The sequence below is a fragment of the Ovis canadensis genome, chromosome 18 (assembly GCF_042477335.2).
Source record: "Ovis canadensis isolate MfBH-ARS-UI-01 breed Bighorn chromosome 18, ARS-UI_OviCan_v2, whole genome shotgun sequence".
NCBI lineage: Eukaryota > Metazoa > Chordata > Mammalia > Artiodactyla > Bovidae > Ovis > Ovis canadensis.
This window is the reverse complement of record NC_091262.1, coordinates 48146994-48173677: the sequence shown is the minus strand read 5'-3', so window position 1 is coordinate 48173677 and position 26684 is coordinate 48146994. Positions and strand designations below refer to the sequence as shown.

Sequence of the window (26684 nt, the reverse complement as noted above, 5' to 3'; positions counted from 1 at the left end):
GCGGCTTGGCTGGGAGCTCCAGGGACTGAGGGAGCGAGCCCAGCAGCTGTGGGACAGACCACATAGCTAAAACCCGGCGGGCCATAGGGCCCCGCGGAGGAGGCCCCAGCAGGCGGACCAGGCCGCCCGAAAAACCTCCCGAAGCTCCCAGCCTGTTGCTTATTCATTCAGAGTGGGAAAGCGCCAGCCCAGCGCGGCCAGCCACAGCCGGGCTGGCCATGTAAGGCCCCCAGGCGGCCCTGCCTGCCCGGTACCCTACAGAGAGCCTCGTGCAGCCCTGGGCACCGCCCCTGCCCTGCCCTGACCCCCTTGGCCTCGAAATGCTGTCATCGGAGGAGCCGTCCCGCTCGGGACAAGGCCAGGATGGACAAAGCTAGAGCTGGGGCGGGCAAGGAGCCGTCCTGTCCTCGAGGCCGTGGGAAGAGAAGCACGCACGGGGGACCACTCCTGAGAGCCTCTCGGTCAACCGGGCCTCCGCAAAGGGGCCACCATGGCTCTGGCCCTAACCGGCTGGCAGCTGGTGTGGGGCGCCTGCGTCTGCGTCCTGGTGCGCGGGCAGCAGGCGCCGCCAGGACAGGGCTCGGACCCGGGACGCTGGCGGCAGCTGATCCAGTGGGAGAACAACGGGCAGGTGTACAGCCTGCTCAACTCAGGCGCGGAGTACGTGCCGCCAGGGCCTCAGGGCTCCGAGGCTAATTCCCGGGTGCTGCTGGCGGGCGCGCCCCAGGCCCCTCCGCGGCGCAGCCAGGGGGGCCTTCGGCGTCGGCAGGCCCCGTCCCTGCCCCTGCCGGGGCGCGTCGCCTCGGACACCGTGCGCGGTCAAGCGCGGCACCCCTTCGGCTTCGGCCAGGTGCCCGACAACTGGCGCGAGGTGGCCGTCGGGGACAGCACGGGCATGGCCCGGGCCCGCACCTCCGTCTCCCAGCAACGGCACGGGGGCTCCGCCTCCTCGGTCTCGGCCTCGGCCTCTGCCTTCGCCAGCACCTACCGCCAGCCGTCCTCCTTCCCGCAGCAGCAGTTCCCCTACCCGCAGGCGCCCTTCGTCAGCCACTATGAGACGTACGACCCCGCGACGCGGACCTACGACCAGGGCTACGTGTACTACCGCAGCGCGGGCGGCGGCCTGGGCGCGGCGGCCGTGGCCTCGGCGGGGGTCGTCTACCCCTTCCAGCCGCGGGCGCGCTACGAGGAGTACGGAGGTGGCGGCGGCGAGGAGCAGCCCGAGTACCCGCCGCAGGGCTTCTATCCCGCCGCCCCGGAGAGGCCGTACGCGCCGCAGCCCGCCGACGGCCTGGACCGGCGCTACTCGCACAGCCTGTACCACGAGGGCACCGCGGGCCTCGAGCCGGCCTACCCCGACCCGGGCCCCGACGCCGCGCAGCCCAACGGCGGCGGGGGCGGCGGCACGTACGGCGGCGGCGGCGGCGGCGACCCCCGCTTCGGCTGGTACCCACCCTACGGCAACATGCCGCCCGAGGCCTACAGCCCGCCGCGGGCCGTGGAGCCGCAGCCCCCCTTCCGTGTGCTGGAGCCTCCCTACCTGCCGGTGCGCAGCTCCGACGCGCCCCCGCCGGGCTCCGAGCGCAACGGCGCGCAGCAGGGCCGCCTGAGCGTGGGCAGCGTGTACCGGCCCAACCAGAACGGTCGAGGTGAGTCCGTCCCGGCGCACGGCGCTTCGTCCATCCTTTACAGAAGGCTCCCCCGCCTGCTAAGTCAGGACCCCCACCCTGGCCCCCAACGGCAGCCCCAGTGCTTCCCAGGCCTTCACCACCGTCCACACATCCCCATGGCGCCAAGATTTGGCCAGGCAGGCCAAGGCTCTGACCTGGGGGATAGGGGATGGAGGGGCTGGACAGGCTTTGGAAAGAGACGCTTGGGTCATCTGAGGACACTTAAAGGAGCCCCTCTCCCCACCTCTCCCTCGTTCCCACTGGGGCACGTCCTCCCCTCTTGGAGGTGCCCCTCTGCCAGCCTCACAGGGTGACACACGGAGCATCCGGGTCAGAAAGGCCTCGGGGACACCTCCGGAGGTGTGACAAGTTCCCGATCACTGGACATAGGTTGGCTTGGCGTAAATGAACAGGAGATGAGAAGAGAGGGTCTGGCCTGACAGGAGAGCAGACTGGACCTCCGGGGGTTCCTTCGAGGGACACTGCCAGGCCTGCACTAGAGAGGCAAGTGAGGCACTGGCCTGGGCGCCAGAAAACTTAGTAATCTACTTAAGTAATATTTCAGTGCATTTTTAGATCAAAAATCATGCCAAAAAAAGATGAACAAAATATCAAATGTTGAAATAGAATGAGTAATGGTGCCATGCCAAACTGTATTCAAGCCAGGGAAAAACTGAAAATTAGCAATAGCAATCTGTCTTTATTTGAAATTTTGATATTTGCTTCATCAGATTTCTTTTTTTGCAGTACTGCTAATTTTTTAAAATACTGCCTCAAATATTACTTCCCTTAGTTACTGAGATTTTAGATGCCCTCTTAAGTTTTACACCCAGGCTGGGAAGAATCCCTGGAGGCAGTTGTGGACAGAGATGATAGGGGGAGGCTGAAGATATAACCTAGTCTTGGAAAAGCTATCTGCACAGTGGAAGGGGCGGCCTTCCTTCTTCAGATGAGCAGCTCCACACATGCTGTTCTAAGGCAGGCTACCTTGGCGAGGGCCCATGAGTGGTCTGGCCAGGGCTGAACGGCCATTGACCTAACCTCTGCCCTCCTAGAATTCCCTTTCCTGCTTCTGTCTCTGCAAGTCCACAGTCAGCTTTGGTCAAGGTTTTCCATTCAGACCCAATGTGTGTGCGTTCCACGTCAGCCTTGCCTCTTTCAGGTTGCAATTAATATTCCTGAATCTTTACTCCTGCTTCTTTGCTCCACACCAGGGTGGCTGTGCCAGGCCCACCAGGTGAGGGCTAAGCACTGAGGGGCTCAGGGGCACAGATACTGCACCTCCAGCCTTTGTTCCTCAGCCTCTGTCCACATGGGGATGCATCCTTGTCTCCAGCCATACTGACCTTGGATGAGAGGCTGCTGCTGGGTTGCAGGGGTGGGGACTCCTGTCTCTCTATGAGCTGCTGGAGCCCAAGGCTAGGGGAGGGAAGTGTCCCCAATGGTAGTACTCGCTCCCTCACATTCAGGGGCTTCCCAGTTGGTACTAGTGGTAAAGAACCTGCCTGCCAACGCAGTAGACGTAAGAGATGCAGGTTCAATCCTTGGGTCGGGAAGGTCCCCTGGAGGAGGGCATGGCAACCCACTCCAGTATTCTTGCCTGGAAAATCCCATGGACACAGAGCCTGGTGGGCTACAGCCCATAGCATCGCAGAGAGTCAGACACGACTAAAGCGACTTAGCTCCAGCTCTCCCTCACATTCAAAGCATAGCCTTCAACTTGGAATGCTGAATCCCACTTTGAGAATCTGCAGGAGCTCAAGACAGGAGCTAGAGGGAGGGCCCTTCTATGATGTGATGAAGGATTTCGCAGCCTCACCTGCATCTGATCCTCAGCAGGACTCACAGCAGCCCTGCAGGGGTGTGTGGTACCACTCTGCATCAGCCCCTGCTAGAGCTCCGTGGAGGAGAGCACATTTTACCTATAGGCTAAACTGCTGTGGTGAATTTTCTTCGAATGCAAGACTGCGGAGTGGGGCTCAGCCAGAAGCGCTCCACCTCTGGGCAGAGGAGAAAACCCAGGCCTCAAATAGCAGTACTGGCAGAGCCAGGCCTTGGACTCAACGTCTGTGCCCCGAGCCAGTGGGTTTTTCTAAGGCCCTTCTGTGGCCTGTCAGGTCTTAAGGTTCAGAGGGAGACTGACCAGGGCAAAGCTGTGTCTGGAGTAGAGGTGCTTGGTGCTCTGGAGGGCCTCTGGCCATTACCCCTGAGCCCCAGTGTTCATTTGAGATTAAAGACATTTCTCCCCTGAAGAAGATGCCAAGCTGAATCCAGGCCCTGCCCTGAGGAAGGCATAGATGAGGGGGCATCTCAGGGCTGTGATCGGGCAGGTGGGGAGAGGGTGGTGGTGTAGGGGAGCCAGAGGAGGGGCCTCCCCAGTCAGGGACTAGGAAACAGGGAGGACTTCTAGGAGGAGTAGGTGCCCAAGTATTGCTGCAAGCTGTCAGCACCCTCCAGGTGCCCCTTCAGTAGTCCTGGAGGGGATGGTGTGTGGGTGGGGAATGCAGGCTAAATCCGGGCTCACAGAGAGGCCAGAGAGGGAGCAGTACCTTCTCCGCCATCATTTGTTCCCCTTCCCACCCTGCTAGGCTGGGACCGTGGAAAATCCCGGCTCGGGGAAGGCCAAGCTTTGTGCTTGAGATCAGACCCCCAGGCCTGGTGTGGGAGTCCAGGGCGGATTCTCTGAGGCTGACCTCATTCCTCCTGGCCGCACACCCAGGGGTCTGAGGCTGGGCGCTGGCAGCCCGCGCGTGTACGGGCGTGGACATGTCTTCACAATACCAAACACATGTGCACACCACCCACGGCCTCCACGTTTGGGCGGTTTCCAAGCGCCTGTCGGGAGCCTGGTTTCTTCCTCGGGTGCCTGTACCCGCTTCCCTCCCACCCTGGAGAGGGGGACCCAAGGGTTCCTGCAATGCCATTGTCTCTGAAACGTGTAACTGGATGGAAGGCAAGGAAAAGGGCCCAGATCACATACCTGGCCTGACTGTCCCAGCAAATCCAGGCAGAGGCCTGGGGGTGGGGGTGCCTGCTTCCCAGGCCCCGCTGCGACCCCTAAGCTGTGCCCCTCCCTGTCCCATGGCCAGGCTCTCTCCTCCTGGCCTCCTTGTCCCTGTTCCTGCCTCCCCACAGCCTCAGCTCCTCTGATCTGGTGATATTTGTGCAGGCCCTGGAAAACCGTGCCTCTTCTCCCAGGGCTCCTCCTTACACCCCTGGCCTGTTTCACTGGTTCTGGCCACCCTGTGAAAATAAGGTGGAACCGCTGCCCTGGGAGGACAGCCAGTTGGAGGACATCCTCCCAGGGCACCTCTGATGGCTGTGCCAGCCGTGCCTGACACAGTTCTTCCAGCCCTATCTCGCACAGCCAGTTAGAGCTATGACTGCCCCCTCCCTGGTTTCTTTCAGTCCACCCTACATGTGAGGCAGATACACCCTTGCATTGCTGATCACATTACTCTCCTGCTCAACAAGGTTCTGGGGCTCCCAAGGCCTTCAGGACAAAATCGCAAATGCCTTAGCCTATTGCTCCAGAACCTGAGGCACCTCCTCCCATCCCCTGCTTCTCCCTCTCTCAGGCCTCCACAGCCCCCGGGGACGGTGCAGGCCTAGGCGTTTCTAGGGTCCTCTCCTCTCCATCCAGCCTCCTGCACCCAAGAGTCCAGATGGGACCCTTTAGTGCCTGAGAGCGGCCTAGGCTCCCTGCTGCCTGCCCTTCTCCCCACCAGGACCTGCCTTCCTGACTCAGGTCACGCACCCACCTCCACAAGGCTTGAAGGAGATGCAACGGCAGACAGAGCAGGCCTCCACCCAGCAAACATCCAGAGTCAGAGCCCCCAGGCAGGAAAGATGATCACAACTCCAACCATTTGCAGAGGAACACCCACTGAGCTTAGTGGCCTCGATGTGCAATTTCATTCACCCCACAGCCTCCTAGAGAGGTGGGGATTACAGGCCAGTGGTACAGATGAGAAAATTGAGACCAGGGAGGTCTCACAGCTGGATTCGGCAGAGCCAAGACTTCACACTGAGCCTGTCATGTCTTCATGACACTGAGGGGACCCCACCCTCAAGCCACCTGTGAGCCAGGCCCCAGTTACCCCCAGCCACCTCCAGGGGGAATATTCTGCTAGCATATGTTGGACACTTTGTATTTATACATCATCTTTCTTTATTCCCAAAGCAACCCCACCAGCCAGATGCTGATAATCCATCTCATTTCACAGATAAGGTGGCGGGTTCACTTGCTGATTGTCACATGACATGTTAGTAGTGAAACCAGAATTTGGATCTGTATGACTCCCCACCCTGCGTTCTTAACCCCCATGCATTATTTTTTTCCTAAATGTTCATGTATGGAGGCTAACCTCTCACTTCCATTTGGTCATTTAGCAGATACTTGCCTCCTGCTGTGTTCTGGGCAGTGAGCACTGGTTGTGACAAAGTGAGATGAAACAAAATGTGCACAGATTTAGAAGCAAAGAACACCTTCCCAGTGTGTTGTTAGCACGAAGCCCTATCATTTCCACTCCAGACTCCAGAATACTTAACAAGCACACGGACAGCACCTGACACTGTTCTTGGAAATTTATAGTTAGAGTCGTTTAATCCTCATAACGGGCTTCCCAGGTGGCACTAGTAGTAAAGAATCCACCTGCCAATGCAGGAGACCTAAGAGACGTGGGTTCCATCCCTGGGTCAGGAAGATCCCCTGGCGTAGGAAATGGCAACTCACTCCAGTATTCTGGCCTGGAGAATTCCATGGACAGAGGAGGTTGGCGGGCTACAGTCCACGGGGTTGCAAAGAGTAGGACACGGCTAAGCACACATACAATCCTCATAACAACCCTTGTTGTTACTATTACTCCCATTTTGCAGATGAGGAAACTGAGGCCCTCAGAGGTTAAGGAACTTGACCACGCTTGCTTTAACTGGTGACTGGTGGAGGCAGAATCACAGCTCAGCACTCCTTCCTTCCCTGTAGTTGTCCCAAGTTGCTCCTTTAGAAAGAAATGGAGTTTCAGGCCGAGGAAGTTGGGGTAAAGGGTCAGACAGCTATGGAGACAGTGGGGCCTGGGTCCTCTTGCTGCTCCCCTGTTTGGCAATCAGAGGTCACTGGTGTCGGAACAAACAAGTTGTGTCGGGGACAGCCTCCTTGCAGGCAGACTTCCTGTCTCCTCTCATATCTGCCAGTTGAGGGCCACATCCTCTCCCCCTGCTCTCAAACTGGACTATCCCTGCAGAAAGAGATTTATTTATTTATAATTAAATAATTATAATTGCAACTGATATTACTGAACCCTTACTGTGTAACAAGGGCTTCCCTGGTGGCTAGGACAATAAAGAGTCCTCCTGCAATGCAGGAGACCCAGGTTCGATCCCTTGGTCGGGAAGATCCCCTGGAGGAGGGCATGGCAACCCAGTCCAGTATTCTTGCCTGGAGAATCCCATGCACAGAGGAGCCTGGCGGGCTACAGTCCATGGGGTCACAAAAGAGTCAGACATGAATGAAGCGACTGAGTGCGCACAGTATGCCATGCCCCAGACACTACCCAAGCATTTTATTGTTGTTTCCTCCTTTAGTCCTCCTGGCAAGCTTGTGAGGTATCATCACCCCCATTTTACAGAGGAGGCAGCTGAAGCTAGAGAAGTTCGGTAACTCATCCAGGGTCCCAGAATTCATCAGCAGCCAAGCTCAGATCCAGGCTGGCTCCCCTCACCAAGCCTCAACCTCCCCTTCTGCTCCTGCCCCTCAAGGAAGGGTATGTCTCCACCTTCATTGTTTCTCTCAGATCTAAACCCCGTTAAGACACAAAAAGTTGGATTTTTTTGCCTTGAGTTCACAGGCCCCAGAGAGCCTGTTGGGGTGGTGGCCCAGCAAGGTGCTTCAGACTTTATAGGTACCAGTCTACTGCCGCACTTGGTTGGGGCGGGGGGACAGGGGGCTGTTCTGGCCTTTCGCCCCCCTCTCCTCCTCTCTCCCACTTTAGGTACCCCCATCTCAATGCCCCCTCCGAAGGGGCATTTCACCTCCGAAGGGGCACTTCTCCCCAGTAGTCCCAGCCCAAGTCCACGCGACTCCTGTCCAAGCCAAGAACACATGGAAAACTCCCCGGGGCAGTGGCTGGAAAGGCAGGAGAGGAAGGGCGGGGGAGGAGCCGCTGGTCGGCCCAGCAGCCCACACCTGCTTCCAATTTTGTGCCCGGCATTCCTGTGGAGCAGCAGCCCGCTTGGGAGGGAGGGAGGCCGGAAGGAGAGGCTGCTCCTGTCCCGCCCCTGCCTTGACCTAACAGCCTCCTGCCCACAGGCAGCTGGAGCCAGAGGGCCTTGCTGTCTGGATTCGGGAGTGCAGGGCCAGGCTGCACCTGGGCCCCTCTCCCCCTTAGTGACAGGCACCCAGAAACCGGGCATCTCGGCATCACCTGAAAACGGAGCAAGAGTGTCAGGACACCAGAGCAGGAAGGTGCTCAGGGAGGGAAGTCAAGGCCTGAGGAGCGTCAGCCACCCGAGTCTCAGGAGACAAGCCGCCCTTCCTCCCTGTCGTGGGTCGACAGGAACCATGGTTTTCCAGCCCCAAAGCTAATCCTTTCTGAAAAGAAAGGGCTTTTGGAGTCAGTCCCAGCCTCTACGTGATAATGAAGGCTGTGCTCCTGTAGGCAGTGCCAGCAGACCCTTTGTGGGATGCCGGTGTTTGTCCTCAGGCTAGCCGAGGGCGTGCAGGTGCCAGGCCCCGAGCTGGGGTACAGGGAATCAAAGGGCACCCTGAACCCATCCCTGTTCTTGCTGGGGCCTGAGCCCCGGCAGGCAGGATGCCATGGTCCAGGTCTACTTCCTTCTCTTGCCAACTCGCCAGCTCTCCGAACACGCTCTGCACAGACCTGGGCCACAGCGGGGTGGCGGCAGACAGGTGGTGGAAGAGGGAAGAGGGAGGGGCACCGGGCAGTGGCAGAGGAGGGATAACAAGGTAGGCCTTGGGACCTTAAGACTGTACCCCCATGAAGGGTATGTGTGTGTGTGTGCCTGCATAGCAAGGAATTCCAGGGCAAGGGCACTATGGGGTCAGAGGTCAGTGGCAGAAAAGGTCAGTTGTGCTAGGAGCTGCCTCCTGCTCCTTAGGGTTAAGAAATCTGGAAGGCCAGGTTAAGGCCAGACCACAGAAGGCTGGCTGAGGAGAGCAGATACCATCTCATGAGGAAATGCAGCCATTCAACAAATAGTTCATGGAGTGCCTTTCTCTGTGCTGCTCTAGCGCTGGGTATTCATGAGTTTAAGAAAAGAGACAAAATCCCTGTCCTTGTAGATCTTGTATCTTCATGAGTAAACATGATATGTAAATAATAGAAGGTGGTAAGTACTGTGGAGAAAGCAGAGAGAAGTCAGGGAGCTCTGAAGTGTTGGGAGAGCTTGCAAAGGTGTCAGAGTGGGCTTCATGAAGGTGACGTTTGAGCAAAGACTTAGAGGAGTCAAGTAAGTGAGCCATGCAGCCATCTGCCAGTATAGCATTCCAGACCGAAGAGCCAACCAGTGCAAAGGCCCTGAGGTAGGAACTCCCTGAGCTGTCAGGTGTGTTCCAGCGTGGTTGGAGCAGCACGGCATGGGTGTGGGGGCCTTACGGGAGACAGGTCAGAGAGGTAACAGGGTCCAGACCATGGAGGTCCTGTAGGCTACTGTGAGGACTTCGACGGTCCACTCATGGGGGAGCCACTACAGTGACATTTAAGAGGGTCTCTCTCTGCTGTGCTGGGAATGGACTGTGTGGAGGCAGACAGGGGGAGTCTGAGAGGAGGCTGGTACAGAGATCGAGGCTGAGATATCCGCAGCCGGGCCAGGGGGATAACAACGAGGTGGGGGGCAGTCAGTTTCAGGATATATTTTGGAGATAGAGCTGATGAGCTTTTCCTGATGAATTGGATGTGGGGTGTAAGAGAAAGAGAGGTGTCAGGCATGATAGGAAAGGACTATGTCCTGTATGGCTGAAAGGGTAAAGTCACCATAAGCTGAGATGGGCAGTTTTGCAAGAAAGATAAAAAGTTCAGGTCACTGAGAAGGGTCTGAGGGGCAGCAAGGGAACCCAGGAGACCACGGGATCTGCAGAGCCTTCTAGAGGTGGGGGCAGGGCACTAGGCAGGGCCTGCAAGAGGGGGCCCGTGGGTGGGGTGGGTGGGCGTGCTCACACTGGGAAGAGTGAGTGATTGAGGGGTGTGAGGAGGTGGCAGGAGGCAGAAGGTAGCTCACCTCCCCTGGCGGCCTCCTCCAGTTCCGCCCCAGCTACTTCTGGGTAGTTTGCTCAATTGAACAAACACACTTGCCCTCCTCCGAGTCTGGAACTGTCACCCAGAGTAGCGAGGCCATCGCTGCCCTTGTACTGCCTCTCCCAGTCTGGTGGGGGCAGCAGATGGGAGCTGGAAAAAGGAGGAAGGAGGGGCCCTGGGCGGGGCAGAGGAGGGCTAGCGAGGTCGGCTTTGGGGCCTCAGGACTGTACCCCGTATAAGGGGTGTGTGTGTGTGTGTGTGTGTGTGTGTGTGTGTGTGTGTGTGTGTGTGTGTGTGTGTGTGTGTGTGTGTGTGTGTGTGTGTGTGTGTGTGTGTGTGTGTGTGTGTGTGTGTGTGTGTGTGTGTGTCTGTGTGTGTGTCTGTGTGTGTGTGTGTGTGTGTGTCTGTGTGTGTGTGTGTGTCTGTGTGTGTGTGTGTGTGTGTCTGTGTGTGTCTGTGTGTCTGTGTGTGTGTGTCTGTGTGTGTGTGTGTCTGTGTCTGTGTCTGTGTAGCGAGAATTCCAGGGCAAGGGCGCTATGGGGTCAGAGGTCAGGGGCAGAAAAGGTCAGCTGTGCTAGGAGCTGCCTCCTGATCCTTAGGATTGAGAGCTCTGGAAGGCCAGGTTAAGGTCAGACCACAGAATGCCTTGGCCGCCACCCTGAGAAATCTGACCTTGTTTCTGTAGGTGATGGGGAGCCACAGAAGGTTCTGGGCTAGGCTCAGTGACTATCCTAGCTCCTTTGCCTGGACTGTATTGCCCTTCGTGGTGGGCCATAGTGGATCCTGCAGAACCTTGCCTGCCTGCTGGTCACCCAGGTGTGGCGCTGACAGTTTAATGTCCTTATTATTAGACGATCATTTCCTAGGACCCAGAGCTGCCAGCTGCCACCCCGGAGGCTCTCCCGGCCCCTCCTTATTCCAGGCCATGCTCTCTGAGCTTCCTGCTCTCCCCACTGAGGGGCTGCTCTGGAGTCGGGCCACTCGGGCCAAAACATCCCTCTGTCTACATATTTCACAACCCACTGACCGGTTCCTGCTGGACATTGTTTATCCTCCAGCCCCAGGCTGGAGAGATTAGGGCTCTTTGGCATTCCATTTGCCTTCAGCTGCTTCGTGTGAGCAGGAGGCTGGGGAGAAGGATTTCAAAGGAGACGAGGTTTATGGAACTCACAGGAAAGAGGAAGTCAAGAGGAAAACAGGTGAGGTGTAGGCACGCGGAGGGAATGTAACCTCAGACCCTCCGCTCTGGGCAGCCGCCAGGAACCGCTGAGCAGGAGGGAGCAGATCCCTCCTAAAGCAGGAAGGGTTTAGGTCAGACGGTGGGAGAATTTCCTGGCAGCTAGAGTATCGTCTGCAGAGGTTGTAAGAGGTCCTGGGCTCTCGCCCAAAGCTGGGGAATGGCCTGAATAGCTCCTGAAAAATATTTTAATCTCCAAGTGTTTATGGAGCCATCAAACCTGCTCTCAAGGGATGGTTACTGTAATCTCCCCGTCATCCACGTGGGAAAACTGAGCCTAAAGAAGGGGCAGGACCTGGAACATAAGGCACGGGGCGAGATGGCAGATAGCGCCTGCTAGACTCTCTCCCACCAGAAGGCCCCAGCTGAGTCCTGCCAGGGAGCAGGAAGACAGTCCTCAGCCTTCCACAGGCTGGTGTGGGGGCCAGCCGGCAGCTCCAGGCCCAGCCCGGGGGAGGCGGGAGGACATCAGACCCCCAGGAGGCAGTGTGCAGGGGCCCTGGGTCCCACGGAGAGGAAGCCCAGAGGCAGAGCGGGAATGCCGCGTACTGGCGCTTGGCCCTCTGCTCCGTGTCCTCCCAGCCCTGGAGGGTCCAACAGGGCCCCCAAGGCTGAGGGACTTCCTCCAGACCAGAGGCTGCCTGCAGAATGGCCTTGGGACCCGGTTCGCTCACACCCAGCCCCCTCCCCAGCTGAGCAGCCTAGCTTTAGTCATCCCCAGGGCCCTCGCCCTCTGACTCAGTGTCGTCCCAACCCTAGTGCAGCCTGAACCCCTGTGGCCAGCACACTGTCTCTGGGGAAGCGTGTTCACAGAGGGTCAGCCCCAGGCTCCCGGCCCTGAGTGAAGTGGAGCACAGTCAGTCTGTGTTAATGGAAGCAGTGAGGCACAGACAGGGGCCAGACCCACCCAGGGCCTCGCAGAAGGCCTGTGACAGTAGGGTAAGAAGTCAGGCTCCTGCCCACCTCCTGGGCAAGGACGGCAGGACGCTGAAGGCGGCCAGGCCTCCCTGGGTAGCCTGAGCAAGCCCGTCGCCCAGCCTTTGAGGAGTCAACCCCATCCCCAGCAGACTGGCTAGGTTGGTCATGGAGGGTAGAAACTGTGGAATCATACTCACAATGACAACCAATGAACTCGACATATCTTAAAAGTTAATACTGACCGGAAGTCAAGAAACGGAATGAGACCCATAAGACAATATCATTCATATACCTCACGGATACATACCCACTTCCAATTTTATGCAGAGACACAGATGTTCAAAGACGTGTCTAAGGGTCAGGGTAAAGATGAAAGTTAAAAAAAAATTATGAGAATGGTCTTCCAGAAACCAGTGATAGTGGTTGCTCTGAAATGAGAATTCATTTCTCTGCATTTATAAAAGTTTATAAAAGTTCTCTGCATTTATAAAAACAAGTGTCTCCAGAAAAACTTCCCACTACACTACTTTATAATGTCTCCAGTGCGAGGTCCACAAGCTGGCTGACTCCATACATTCTGCATAAGAGATCCCAGCCCCGGCCCCCCCACACAAAATTACATCCCATGACTGATGGTTCTCCCTGCCTTCTGATGACCTGATGACCAGGATCTTCCTTTTAAAATGCACATTTCTTGGGATGGTGGGGAAGAGAGGTGAGCACAGGTCTTGTTGGAACTGAACTTTAACCAACATTGACCACTCTGTCTGGAGGGCCTGGATGTACCCCCACAACCAGAGGTAACAAACCGGTACCCCGACCCCTACATCCACAAGTGCCCACTCAAGCCTTCCTTCAGCCCCCTTCCAGCAACACACAGCCCACCCACACACCCAGGCCCCTGTGGAGAGGCTGAGAGCCCAAGCCTGCAGGCCTGGCTGCTGATGGAATGCCTCCTGGGAGAGCAGCAGAGAAGGAGGCATTGTTCCTCCCTGGGAAAACATACCAGCTGCGGGAGGGGGCCTGCTGTTCCCAGAGACCTCGGTGGGGATTTTAAGGGGGGTTGAGGGGACCCAGCCTAGACTCTGTCTTTTCCTGTTGCTTCCCCCACGGCAGTGAAGGTGGGGAGTCACAGGACCCCCATGCTGGTCAGAGATGCAGAATAAAGAACATAAAATAATGACCAGGGTGATTCCATTTAAGTTCTAGAAAAGGCATAACCGATCTAAAGTGATTAAAAAGCAGATCAGTGGTTACCTGGGGAGGAGGGAGGGGAGATTTACTGAGAAGGGCCAGGGAGGAACTTTCAGGAATGATGGAAACAGACCGTAGCATGATTGTGGTGGCTCTAACACCCTGTGTACATTTGTCAAAGCTTGTCAAACTGTATGCCCAAAATCTGTGCATTTGACTCAGTGTAAATTATAACTTAAAAAAAAAATCATTTTTATGAAAAGAAGAAATGACACGTAAAGGAGAGGTTGGGACCTGGAAGCTCATCCTGGGGCTTCCTTGACTTGCTGTGTGACTGTGGGCAAATTCATTGCCGTCTCTGAGCCCCCTTCCCTCCAGCACCACTGTGTGCGGTGGCTTCCTGAGGGAGGGTGAGGAGCACGCTCGTGGATGAGTGGAACAGTAATGTGTGAGGCCACCATCAGCATAGAAGCTGGCCTGACAGAGAGCTTAACAGTCGGCCCTGAAGCTCGCTGAGGGGGTGAGTGGGGCCTGAGCCCTGCCCTCAGGGAGTACAGACTGGAGGGGAGCAGACACGGGTACATATGAGGAAACCTAGTAGTGAGGCAGAAGTGTGAGCAGCTTGGAATGTCACTGCCAATCAGAGAAGGCTTCCTGGAACAGGAGGCACCTGCCTGAACCTGAGGTCCCTCTTTGGCTCAGCCTAGGACCAGGAGCAAGGTTCAGCGTGTGGCCAGGATCAGAATTCAGTATGTGATCAGAGTCAAGGCGCAGTCAGAGGCCAGGAGTGCACCAGCCCCGAGTACCCCCAGCCTCTTAGCTGGCTCTTCGAGCTTCCCTGGACTGAGAGGAAGGGTCGGGCCAGAAAGCTTTGTAGAGTCATCTGTACAGTGTTTATTGAAACTGGGCCTGGGGTGGGGGTGGCAGGCTGCCTGGTGCCAAATGTAGGTCTCATGCAGCTTCAGGCCCAGCTGACCCACCACCACATGTTGCTGAGGGAAAGGCTCTTTGATAATGGGAAGGGAACCATTCCTGGCCGTTCACCCCTCTCTCCCCCACCCACAAGCTTCTATGGACCAGAGAGTGAGAAACAGCTTGATTCGGAGGTGGCCCTTGCTTTCAGGGCCTGACGCTCCATGGGGAAATGACTGCAAGCATTCCTAGGGGCTTGAGTAACGGGGCCGAGGCTGGCCAAGACAGCCCCCATCAGCCAGGAGCCACCTCATCCTCACCCACCCTTGTGCTCCATGCTTCCTCTTCATTCCAAGCAGGTGAGATCACACTGGCTGCTCCTGCCTGAGGCCTGGGCCCTAGGCAGGCAGGGGTAAGGTCTGGGAGCCCCAGAGATGTATTTGTGAGGGGTGACAGGCAGGCAGAAACCTCTGGGAAAGGCTCAGAAGCCAGCATCCCCCTCTTCTGTCTTGTCTTCTGGACCTGCAAGCTGACGAGGGTTTTGGCAGCAAGAAGAGGCTAGAAGCCTGTCTATATGACTCAAGCCCCCTCACTGTGCCTGCCCCCCAAAAAACACAGGGCTTGAAAGAAGCTAAAAAGAACTTACAGCTTCATTTTATCATTTATTTGCCAAAAGCCCGGCAGCATGAGAGAGGAGGGGACGTGGAGACCTAGGTCCGTTCCCCTTTAAGCTGGTGGCTAAGCTGGGACGGTGCCCAGGGCTCTGGAGACCCCCTGCCCACCTCCCACCCTACACCTTCCACACACCCAACATCAAGATCTTTCCTTCTTTATTCCGTGTGGCTAGGGTCTGGACACCTGAGTTCGGCTTCTGCTCAGTCCTAATAACTCACTGGGATGAGGTTATGTACGGGGATTGGGGTGGGGAGCAGAATGGACATACTCTTGGCTGCAGCCTGACCAGAGGAACAAGTGATCCGGGGACTGGACCAGACTCCAGACTTCCCCTGGGCACTGGGCCCCAGGCCCTCCTCAGACTGGAGGCCAGAGGCTGCAGACGGGAAGGTGCGGTCCGCTCTGGGGGCCAATGACAGGATGAAAGGAATCCTGAGCAAGGCGGGCTGGGCGCCCAAGATTCCTGCCCTGTCAGCAGCCTGCTCCAGGGATGTGTTTTCCTGTGAGCCCATCCCTTCCTGGCCACCCTCACTTCTGCCAACCGCCATTCACCTGGCTCTGCCCAGGAGCTTCTGGTACCCGCTGAGGGCTGGAAGCCTAGGGCTTGCTCTTGGTGGTTCACGAAGAATGCCAGCTGCAGGGGAGAGAGAGCAGAGAGTGCCCTGGGAAATAAGGATACCAGCGGGAGTGTCTGCACCAGGACATCGCTCAGCTAGCTCGGCCCTGCCCCCAGGCCCCTGTTCTTGCTCCGCCCCCTGTCAAGAGCACTCTCTTTTCTCTGCTTCTCCACTTCTCCAGATCCCCCCCAGTCTCCCAGGAGGCTCAGTGATCCCCACAGCACGGGGTTCCAGAGGTGAGCCCCTGCTCCCTGACCTCCCTGACCCCACACCTGAGCCTAGAGAGAATGGTTCATGTCACACACCTCACTTACATACATATTGGGAGGCTTCCAGGAGGAGGTGACAGTGTAGAGAACTGAGGACGACCAAGGATATTTGGGGTTGGGGAGGTCTCTGGGCCTTAAATTTAATCCCGACCCTCCTCAATGCCAAGCTATTGCTCCCTCCTCTCTCTCTTTCCCACTCCTCACTCCAGGTCTCCCTGACTTGGTCCCAGACCCCAACTACGTGCAAGCGTCCACTTACGTCCAGAGAGCCCACCTGTACTCCCTGCGCTGTGCTGCGGAGGAAAAGTGCCTGGCCAGGTAAGGAGATGAAGTGTGGACAGTCGCTGGGAGTTACCCAGAACCTGCCTGCAGGCTGCACCACCCTGCAGGCTGCACCACCCTGGCCTTCTCATTGGTGGGCCTTGTCTGCCCCCAGGGTTTCAGGTGGGGAAGGGAATGGGGAGATCCAGCTTTTAGGTATACATCACCCTGCCAGGAACTTAATGACATTTCATCTTCACACCCGCTAATGATAAAGAACCTGCCTGCCAATGCAGGAGACATAAGAGATAAGGGTTCTGTCCCTGGGTGGGGAAGATCCCCTGGAGAAGGAAATGGCAACTTACTCCAATATTCTTGCCTGGAGAATCCCTTGGACAGAGGAGCCCGGTGGGCTACAGTCCATGGGGTTGCAGAGTCAGACATGACTGAGCAATTAAGCACGCAACTTCACACCAACCCCAAAGGGTCTGTGTTGCCCCATCAGTAACTGAGGAGCAGTGAGAGGAACTGAAACCCTCAGATCTGAGGGTTCTAGCTGCCGTCAGGACAGAGGGCAGGATTATGGAGCCATCTCCACAGAGGACAGGTGGAGGCTGGCCAGAAGGGGCCAAGGGCACAGGTGGCAGTGAGGCCTCCGTTGCGTGTTGCACCCGAGAGAGCGGAAGGTCATCAGTTTACTTGAACCCAGGAGGTGAGCACAGCTGACTCTCCATTACACCTGGGTGATTCTGCCTCTTGCAGAGCTTGCTTCTCAGTTTGACGGCGAATGTTCTGGTCAAATATGTATGCATTGAGGACATCTCCCCATGCTAAAACAACTAGTTAAAGATTACATTGACTTCTTTTGTTTACATCCCTCTGTGTTGAAAGCACCTATTATGAAAGCATAAGGTGCTATGTTGAAAGCACCTTAATTATTTGCTTTTTTAAAGCAGTTGAACTCTCCTTTCACTTTTGAGTCTCTGGAAAGCACTTAGGGATCTCAGCATTTTCTCACTGAGGGAACCTCTCACTCACTGCCACTCAGAGCAGCCGACCACAGACTGTTATCTGTCTGTAACAAGATGAGGGCGCTCGCAGTGACTGTCACTCGATTCACCACTTCCTTCATCGAGAAAGTCTTGCTTCAAAAAAAGAAGTATCAGCTGAACCAGTGTGATCGGTGATGCAGCTGATTTACGTGTTGGTGGAAGTTCCTTATCTCCTTACAGACTGGCCACAGACAGTGTGAGAGCTGGCAGAGGTCCAGGGACCACATGTGAGTCCCCTCAACGGGCTTGCCCACTCAGGTCTCATACCTGGGAACAGAGCATCAGAGTACTGCTCTAACTGCAGCGCCGTCAGAGAACAGGAGCTCGGTCTCCATGGCTGTCCACTGAGGCTGAGTTTTGAAGAGTCTGAGTCAAAACCAAACTGTTACTCCATCTTCATGGAACATCCCGTGCGCCCACACCTGGGCCCCCAGGGGGGCTGGGGAGGAGGCAGCCGGGGCTCCGTTTGAGGGCTCTTTTGATCTAGCGGGAGAAGGTAGCCGCTCACCCACACCCAAGCAACAGGGAGTGGAGGAGAGCTAGAAGTGGTGGTTGGCAGGCTGGAGCTGCACGAGGCCAGAGGAGGGGGCGGCTGGCAAGGGCTGAGGCGTCCACGGAGGCTGGGCGTGGGATACAGACCTAGAAAATGCAGCAGGACCAGCGCCCTGGAGCGGCAGGGCCCGAAGAGATGGCCGAAAGTGCAGCCGCAGACTGGTGCCAGCCCACAGACAGCAGGCGGGCCTCAGACGAAGGAAGGGATTCACTCCAAGCCTCACCGCGGGCTTGTGGCCAAGCTGGGCCTAGAACCCAGACCCTAATGGGTTCCCACGGTGTGCCGAGCCCAACAGAAGGGCAGGATTTAGCTGAACAGAGGGAAGGAGGATGTTCTGTTCCAGCGCAGACAGAGACAAATTCCAAGCCTCCCTCAGACAAGGCCAAGGGACTTACATCCTGGCAGACAGAAGCCTGCAGCGCCTGGTGTCCAGACATCTTCTCACAGAGAGCTAATCCCCATGGCTGGCCACCTCCTGCCTCTGGCCTCAGGGCCCAACCTTTAATGATTGCTAGGGAAGTGCCCCTGAGGCTGGCCAAGACAGCTGTCCGCAGTCAGCTGAAGGGGGGATGCCTGCAGTCAGCCCTTTTTCCTACCTATGGGGGGTGTGGACATGTGTCCCCTCACTGCCGCCCCCCAATTTTCTCTCTTTTCCCTTCCCTCCCCACAAGGCCCATCTCAGTTGGCAACCGGGGGACAGCAAGTGAATTGTGAGCAGGCAGTTTGCAACCAGTGCTTCCCCAGCGAAACACGTCAGGTAGCCGGCCCTGAAGCCACACAAGCAGGGAGAGGTGGCCTACTCACACAGGCCCAGCTTGGGGTGTGTGTGGTATCAGGGCTTGTTAGAGGCAGTGCTGTTAGATCTCCCAGGCAGTCAAGAGCCCTCTAAGTGGGGCAATCCCAGCAGACTTCCTGGAGGAGGGGACCTGAGTTGCGGCTAAGAGGCTGGTTGGGTTCTGGGTCAAGTGAATAGAACAGACAAAAGGACAGATCAGTGAAAGAGTTAAGTCTGTTTGGGAAACAGTATTTGAAGCTAGAACCCAGGGTGTAGGGGGAGCGGGGAAGTCAGAATCTCTTGGACAAGGCTGTTTTTTAAAAAGCCCTCCAAAGATTTTGATATGCCCCCACGCTCCGTTGTGTCTTACTCTTTGTGACCCCTTAGACTGTAACCCACCAGGCTCCTCTGTCCATGGAATTCTCCAGGCAAGAATACTGGAGTGGGTAGCCATTCCCTTCTCCAGGGCATCTTCCCAACCCAAGGATCAAACCCAGGTCTCCAGTATTACAGGCAGATTCTTTACCATCTGAGCCACCACTCTCAGGGACTGTCCCCAACTGAGAGTCATAAGCAGGCATCAGGGATCCTCAGAGGGTCGTTATCAGGCCCTGCTGTAGAGCGTCCCCACCGGCAGCTTCCAGCCACACGGCAGAGGGGAGGGGGCGGCCAGCAGAGAGGAGTGGAGGCCTGAGCCTTGGCTGCAACGCAGGGCTCGGCTGTGAGAACCTTGAGGGACAAGACGGCCCACGCGGGGTGTCTCTTGCTGGTACCTAAGCCCCCTCTGATCTCCCCACCTGTCCCCACAGCACAGCCTACGCCCCCGAGGCCACCGACTACGACGTGCGGGTGCTGCTGCGTTTCCCCCAGCGTGTGAAGAACCAGGGCACAGCGGACTTCCTCCCGAACCGGCCGCGGCACGCCTGGGAGTGGCACAGCTGCCACCAGTGAGCGGCCGCCCCCATCTGGGCCCAGACCCTGTGCCCCGCGAGCACCCTGGCAGGGGCGGGGCTGGGGGGAGGGCCCCGTGAGGTGTTTTCTGCCAAGAATCCATCACTGGGGCAAGGACTTTTCAGCGGAGCCTTAGCAAAAGCTGGGCTGGAAGATGGGACATAGAAAGATCGGTCTGGATAGGAGATGGAAGTGTCTAGAATGCAGGGCATCGCCCAAGGGAGGGCAGTTTAGGTAGGAGCCCAGGGAGGAGTGAGGGGCCCTGAGGAGGTGCCCTCCTGGGGTGCCTGGCTCGGTGGGGACACCAGAGATGCTGCCTGTGGGACACAGGGGCCCAGGAGCCCAGGCTGGTCAGGAGGCAGGGTCACCTGGGCCATCTCGGGAGGGGAGTGGGCAGGGCCGACTAGGCCCTCCTCTCCTGCTTCCTCTCCCACCCCAGGCACTACCACAGCATGGACGAGTTCAGCCACTATGACCTGCTAGACGCAGCCACAGGCAAGAAGGTGGCCGAGGGCCACAAGGCCAGCTTCTGCCTGGAGGACAGCACCTGTGACTTTGGCAACCTCAAGCGCTATGCCTGCACCTCTCACACCCAGGTCAGGTCAGGTCGGGCTGGAGAGGTAGGGCCAGGCTCCAGAGGACGGGGCAGAGCTGCCTGGAGATGGGAGGCTGGGTCACCCTGAAGACAGGCTAGTGCCGAGGCTCCTGGCCACTTGGCTTCTCCAGAGTGTGGGTCTTCTCGCCAGTCCTGAGGCCACCACAGGGCTCCTCAGGGCCTACCCTGCATCTCCATTTCCAGGAGTGTCCCCTTATGGAAGGAAAAGGGACATTCCAAGGAAGTCCGGATGGCTTAATGTTCCATTTGCCTAGCTGGGCCCCCAAATCCATCTTTCTGTCCAGAGAGTGTCCATCTATCCTGCCTATCTCTCTCTGTCCATTCATCCATGCATCTCTCCCAGGCATCCCCCCACCTTCATTTCACCCCTCCTTCTGGCCAATTACATCTCTCATTGCTCTGGTCCATCTGCCCAGTGAGTCTAGTACAGGGCAGAGCCATGCTGAGCAGCTCCTGGGGGGAGGGAGGGCAGGGTCAGGACAAAGCACAGAGGAAGGAGGCCCAGGCTGCTGAAGTGGGCATGGGGTGGCTCTCTGAGGAGTGCACAGCACCCCAACCTCTGCCCCTGTCCCCTCTCCTAGGGCCTGAGCCCAGGCTGCTATGACACGTACAACGCAGACATCGACTGCCAGTGGATTGACATCACCGATGTGCAGCCCGGGAACTACATCCTCAAGGTAGGGCCCTGGAGGCACTCCTCCAGCCCAGTGTCCTCACCCCTGACATAAGCTGCACATTCTGGTGTACACCCGCTGGGTGTTAGATCTCACAGGCAGTCACGAGCACTCTAAATGCGGCAATCACGGTAGACTTCCTGCAGGAGGGGACCTGAGGTGGGTCTAGGAGGCTGGGTGGATTCTGGGTCAAGTGAACAGAAATGAAAAAGTTAAGTCTGTTTGGGAAGCAGTATTTGAAGCTGGAACCCAGGGTGCAGGGGAAAGGGGAGGCCAGTATCTTCAGGCTAAGGCTCCTCGTTCACAGTCCTGTTGCTCTGCAACTAATGATGTCCCCTGAGGTCTGCACTTTGCATCTGAAGGTCTTAGTCTCGGGCAGACACAGCCTCTTCCCATAAAAAACGCCAAGAAAGCTGCAGCCCAGGCGTGGTAATGCTGGAGGAGGGGTGACTCTCTTCCCAAGTGACAGAGGACTTGGAGAACCACGTAGGCCTTCCCCCTGTCTGTGGGCAGGGCAGGCACTGTGCCATCTGGGAGAGGACACTGCCCTTCCCTGAGACACAGCTCCTCACGGGACCCCTCGTAAAGCCAAGGGCTTTATCCCCTCTGGCCTGAACCCCTCCTCCACATCCAATCACCCCAATGTCCCTTGGTTGGGGGCACAAGTAGAAAAGGACATCAGGGGCACAGAACCCAGCATGGTGCCTTCATGCAGGCTGGGCAGGGGCCAGGTCATCACCGCCTCACCTGGGGAAGCCAAATCTTAGCCTCTTTCTTGCAGGTGCAAAGCCAGGGTAGGGCTCACTCTACTGGGCTCCTTGGGCTCTTCTCTACTCTGGAGTAAAAGAAGAGCAGAGAAGGTAGGCCTGGAAAGCAGCTTTAATCTGCACAAAGATGGGCTGCTAGGCAGCTGCGTTCAGAACCCAGCAACCCAGAAGCTGTTGGTTGCAGCCCTGTCCTAAGCACCTCTCACTGGGCTTGGTGAGGCCTCTGCTCAGCCTTACCTAGGGGCCAGCATTGTTCAGGGTATCTTTTTTCTTCCCTCATTCATCCACTCAACAAACTCACACAAAAGCCCTTCTGAGTTCTAGGTTCCAAGGATTCAAGACCTGTAATGCCCAGTTCCTGCCTCTAAGAAATGTAACTTAAAGATGACATCACTGCATCTCTTCTTAAATGCTCTGCAGTGAAGGCTGGGTGTGGCCTAACCCAATGAAGCCCTCCCCTGTCAGTCCAACATTTTAAAGACTTCCTCGTGTCCCAACAGCTCCTCTTCAGCCAGGTTATGCTTGGGTCATCATCTCAGTTGAGTGTCAGCTACCTGGGGCTCCAGGCCAGGAGATGCCACCTGGCATCAGATAGGCCATCAGTGGATCATCTAGATGGGCACGCGTGGTGAAAGGCTGCGGGCTTCATAGTCAGGGAGACCAGGCATGGGATCCCTGCCCAGCCCCTCACTCACTGCTGGGTTCCCTGGGGCAGTGGCTCTGAACGCCCTGTGCCGGGCCCCCTGTCCTGAGCTCTGACTGAGGAAGCCTCCTGTCTTCCCAGAAGGGTGATCTGATGATGCTGTCTTTGCCTGTGAGCTGCCTTTCCCTTCCTCTCTCTGTGTCTCCGCCTCTTCTCCCGCCTCTGCATCAGTGCGTCTCTTGCTCTGGCATGGTGTCTCCATCTCCTCGTCTCCCTCTCTCTCGTCCCCTCTGTGTCTCCCCATCTGCCTCTCCACCTTCCTTGGCGACCAAGTGAAGCACAGCCCCCTGATCAGATCCCTTTCCATCTGTTCCCTTCGTTCTTCAGGTGCATGTGAACCCAAAGTACATCGTTTTGGAGTCTGACTTCACCAACAATGTAGTGAGATGCAACATCCACTATACAGGTCGCTACGTTTCTACAACAAACTGCAAAATTGTCCAGTAAGTGTTCGGCCACCCCGCTCCCTGCCCCAGCCCCTCTCCTACTCGAGGAGCAAGCAGGGCCTGCTCCTGAAACACGGAGGATACCTGCCTGTGGGTCACCTTGATGGCCACGCATGGCTGCAGCTGGACCAGCCCACAGGCTGGGCAGGAGGAGGCTCGTCTGTGCCCACCCCAAGCCCAGTGCTCAGGATGGGGGTGGCACTCGGGCTGCAGGCGCTGATCTGGGGCGTGGCCCCCCAGCTCTCAACTGGAGACTGGCAGGGGCCATCAAGGAGGTGCAGGGCTCTGCAGGCCTTGCTCTGTGACCCCCTCACTCTGACCTCAGGCAGCTCACATCACCTCTCTGATCTTTTCTCTTCAACACTTCCCACGCAGGTTTGTGAGGCGGATTGAAAGGCCTGACAGCTGTCTCTGCCTGTTCCAGAACCCTTACACTGGTGCTCAGTGAATGGCAGCTGTGTGAGCCTTAGGGTCCCTGTAAAGTGGATTGAATGAAGCAGTCCCAGATTAGCAGGGATTCTGGCTAGAGTCACTTCTAATTGGTCATCAGCCCCTGGGCCCCCTTGTGGAGGGAGCTGATAAACTCTGCGCCCGGGCCTTTGGCACATGGCTCTTCAGCTGCCCGGGCTGGCTGTCCTCAGCCTCTCTCCTGATTCCTCACGTGAAGTACTTTGCAGAGGGACTGCCTGCTTACAAACTCATTAAGAAATGCAGTTGCACTCTGTGTGAATTTTAAATGCTAGATCAGGTCAAAGCAACTCTCTTCCATTTAAAAAATAAAGAAAAAAATGATAGTCTTCTAGAGCTGTAGTCCATCAGCTAGGGGACAACTGGCAGGGATTCTAAGGCCCAGAAAAGCGTTTTTCCCCGGACATGCCTGCTTATTAATGGTTCACAGATATGAGAGGCTCAGCCTGTCGCCAGGGTCAGGGCTCAGAGTGTGACTAGGATTAGGGCTCAGTGTGTGACCAGGATTAAGGCTCAGCATGTGACCAGGGTCAGGGCTTGGCATGTGAGTGCTCTGTGTGTGTTTACAGATAGCCCCTTCACCCTTGGCTGCTGCCACTAAGCTTACTGTTCACAGCCCCCACCACACTGTGGGAACAGTAGCCTCTGGTTCAGTTCAGAGATTCTGTTCCTCATTAGTGGGATTAGATCAGAATTATCCAGGTCATGGAGTGACCTGGGAACGACTGACTCCTGCCCCATCCCTGGCAACCTAGCCCTTTGGCAGGCCTGGGTTTCCAGCACCTTCTTGCTCCTCAGGGCTTGTCTCTTTCAGCCATTAAAAGTCCAGGGGTCACCTGAACAGTAGAGGTTTTCTGGGAAGCAGTTGAGGGAAGGATTAGCAGGGGTGGTGGGGGGCGGGGAGGAAGGCAGGAGCCTCACAGGAGGAAAGGGGGCTGAGCGGGGAGCAAGGGAGGCAGGGAGCGCACACGCCCTCTTGTCGCTCCTCCTGCTGGGGAGGGAGCATCCAAACAGCCCCCTGTTTTCCGGGAGGCACTGTGAGCTGGGCCCCTCAGCAGGGTGGACAGAGCAGCTGCCCCCCCCCCTCGCCAGCCGCCCCCCCCCCCCGCCGCCTAGGGGCCTGCGGGCGCTGGGAATGCCGAGGCCCTTCCTTCCGAGCCCTTTACATAAGTGCTTGGAGAGGCTCAGGTCTCATTAGTGCGTCTCTGCGACCCTGACCGCAGGCAGGCGGCTGGGCCAGTGCGCAGGAAGCTGGACGGAGCCTTCCCAGAAAGGCCACGGGACTGACGCCTGTGGGTTTCAATCATGTTTCTGAAGAGGAAAAAGGAGGCTTTTTTTTTTTCCCCAAAAGTACTGAGTTAGAAGAAGTAAGAAAGTATTTCCAGACAGTAGCTAATGGCCTAAAAAACAGTCTGGAGCTCAGGGCATGGGGCAGCGTGCTGCCATGACCACGCCCTGGGTGGGAGCCCATGAAACCCCTCTTCTTAGAGCTGGGGGGTGCAAGGCCCCTTTCCCTGAGCCCCAGTGACTGAGGGGAGTGGAGGGGAAGCGCTCAGCTGGGGAGGTGGTGGGGGCCTGGCTGACTCCCTGCCCCTCAGCCTGCCACTGACCTGCTCTCTTTCTTTCCTTAGATCCTGATCCCAGGGAGGTGTATACAGCCGGCCCACCTCCCCACCTTCCAAAGCAGGCCCTGCTCCCCAGGCAGCCTCCCACCAGGACGAGCCCGGCCCAAGGGGCCCAGGCCCCACTCACAGGCAGGGGCAGCTGGACGCGCGGGAGCATCCTTCCCTGCCCGCCTCAGGGAGCGAACGGGGGCCGAAACCACAGGGACTCCGGATGCCAGGCCCCACTGTGTACTTAACTCTCCCCTACCACGTTATTTTGTTGGTTGTTGGTTTTTATTTTTTATATTTTGGCCATACCACAGAGTAAGATTGCCCAGGCCTGGGCTGAATAAAACAAGGGTTTTCTACTCCGTGGTTTTCTGCATGTGGCCTGCCGGCTGGGATGACCAGAGCTAGGTTGGGCTCAGGGGACATGCTTGGGACCCATCCTTCACAGCAGAATGTGGAAAGGCAGCCACCACCCTGTCAGGACCACAGCTTGACCGAGAGGGCCTCGAGCCCCCAGTGGAAGCCCCATAGGGTCTCTCTCGGCGCCAAGCCCTCTGCGTGGGGAGAGGCCCATGACGCACTGGGGGAGGGGCCCCCCCGCATCTCATCCTCCACCACCACCCACCCCCCTTGCTCTCACACAGTCACCCCCTCCACCAGCCACCTGCCGCCCTCTCACATATTGAGCACCTACTGAATGCCTGCCTGTGGTGGAACAGAGTGCACATCAGAGTCAGAGACAGTTCCTGCTCACGGGGCTGGAGGGGGTGCAGCCCCCAACGTGGAAGCATTGCCTGCTTAGTGAGACAGCCTCTGGGGGCAGCGGTGGAGCCCAGGAAGGGGAGGGAGAAGGCTTACTGGGCAGAGGCTGACGGAGGCAGTGGCGCTTTCACTCCTGTCCTGGCAGCAGTACCCTCAGCTGGACCCTGGATCCAGGCCGGAAGGAGCAGGGGAAGGAACATCCCCCGCTCCTTCTCCTCGTACAAGCCCTTGGAACACCTCTGCACCCACCTGCCTCCTGCCAGCTCCCTTCCTTCCCAGGGCAGTGACAGTAGTGACAAGGGGAAAGAAACTTGGCCCAAGAACCAGGGCTGTGGGTTCCAGGGCCAGTTCTCCTGCTCACCGGCTGTGTGACTTTGGGCAAGGCCTGCAACACCTCTGGGCCTCAGTTTCCCCGTCAGTAAAATGGGAACGCTCTCCTGCCTGGCCCACGTGTGGCATGGAGAGCCCGTGAGCTGCTCCTGCGGGTCAGCCACAGGGCGTTAGACCACGCCTCCAGGTCCCTGTGGTCTCTCCCACCTGCTGCACACAGAGTCCTCCAAGGAGAAGGGGGTCCCCCCTTCTGGCCCTCACTGGTCATGCCTCAGGACCCCTGGAGCAGGGAGGCGCTCTGACAGGGTGGAGAGGGTGGTCTTCCTGGAGCCATGCTGTGCTTCCAGAAGGCCCTGGCCCCAGCCCACTGGAGCCCTTGAGCCAGTGACTAGCCCAGGCAGAGGACGAGTGGAATGCGCAGCTGCAGCCCCTCTCGCCTTCCCTCACTAAGTCTTGCTAGGGTTCGACTCTTTCCCGACTCAGGGTGAGGGCTGTGGCCCTGCTGCTCTCCATCTAGAGCTGGACGGCAGGACTGAGAAGGGGTGTGGGCAGAAGCCTGCCTTCCAGGGGTCCCGTTCCGCCACAGCCTATGCCCCGTGTGCCTCCGAGACTCTGTCCTGATTCCAGCCCCACCGCTCTCCTTCCTAGGTGCGCCCAGGAGGGCAAGGAGAGTTCAGACAAGGTCACCAAATTCCAGACTGTCAGAAGGTCCCAAGAGGTAGAGTCAAGAGTCCCCAGTTGCCAGGTCAGAAAGCTGAAGCCTAGAGGAGGAGCCTGTCTGAGGCCACAGGCTTCAGCTGATTCTCAAGAGAGGCTCCTGGGGAGGCGCAGTGCTCCTGGAGAACGGGGGCTGGGGGCTAGAGGGCGGGGATGAGCGAGACTGCGGCAGGAGGAGCAGAAGGGGAGGAGGCACAAACCACCTTCAAGCCTGAACCAAAAAAAGGTAATTCCTTGGAAGCCGCCTTCCAA

At 57.4% G+C, this 26684-nt stretch overlaps 1 protein-coding gene across 2 annotated transcripts; it reads left to right on the top strand.

Annotated features, from left to right (window-relative positions):
• LOXL1 (lysyl oxidase like 1) lies at positions 1–24982 on the top strand. 2 transcript variants are annotated; one of them, XM_069559642.1, is made up of 7 exons: positions 1–1649; positions 15954–16062; positions 19195–19332; positions 19776–19932; positions 20534–20629; positions 22424–22539; positions 24642–24982. In XM_069559642.1, exons 1-7 carry the CDS (start codon positions 491–493, stop codon positions 24646–24648), a joined length of 1782 nt encoding a protein of 593 aa, XP_069415743.1. In that variant the 5' UTR covers positions 1–490; the 3' UTR covers positions 24649–24982. The 2 variants fall into 2 exon arrangements, with proteins under 2 accessions (XP_069415743.1, XP_069415744.1); XM_069559643.1 differs by lacking the exon at positions 1–1649 and adding an exon at positions 7254–7432.
• Positions 24983–26684: the final 1702 nt, after the last annotated feature.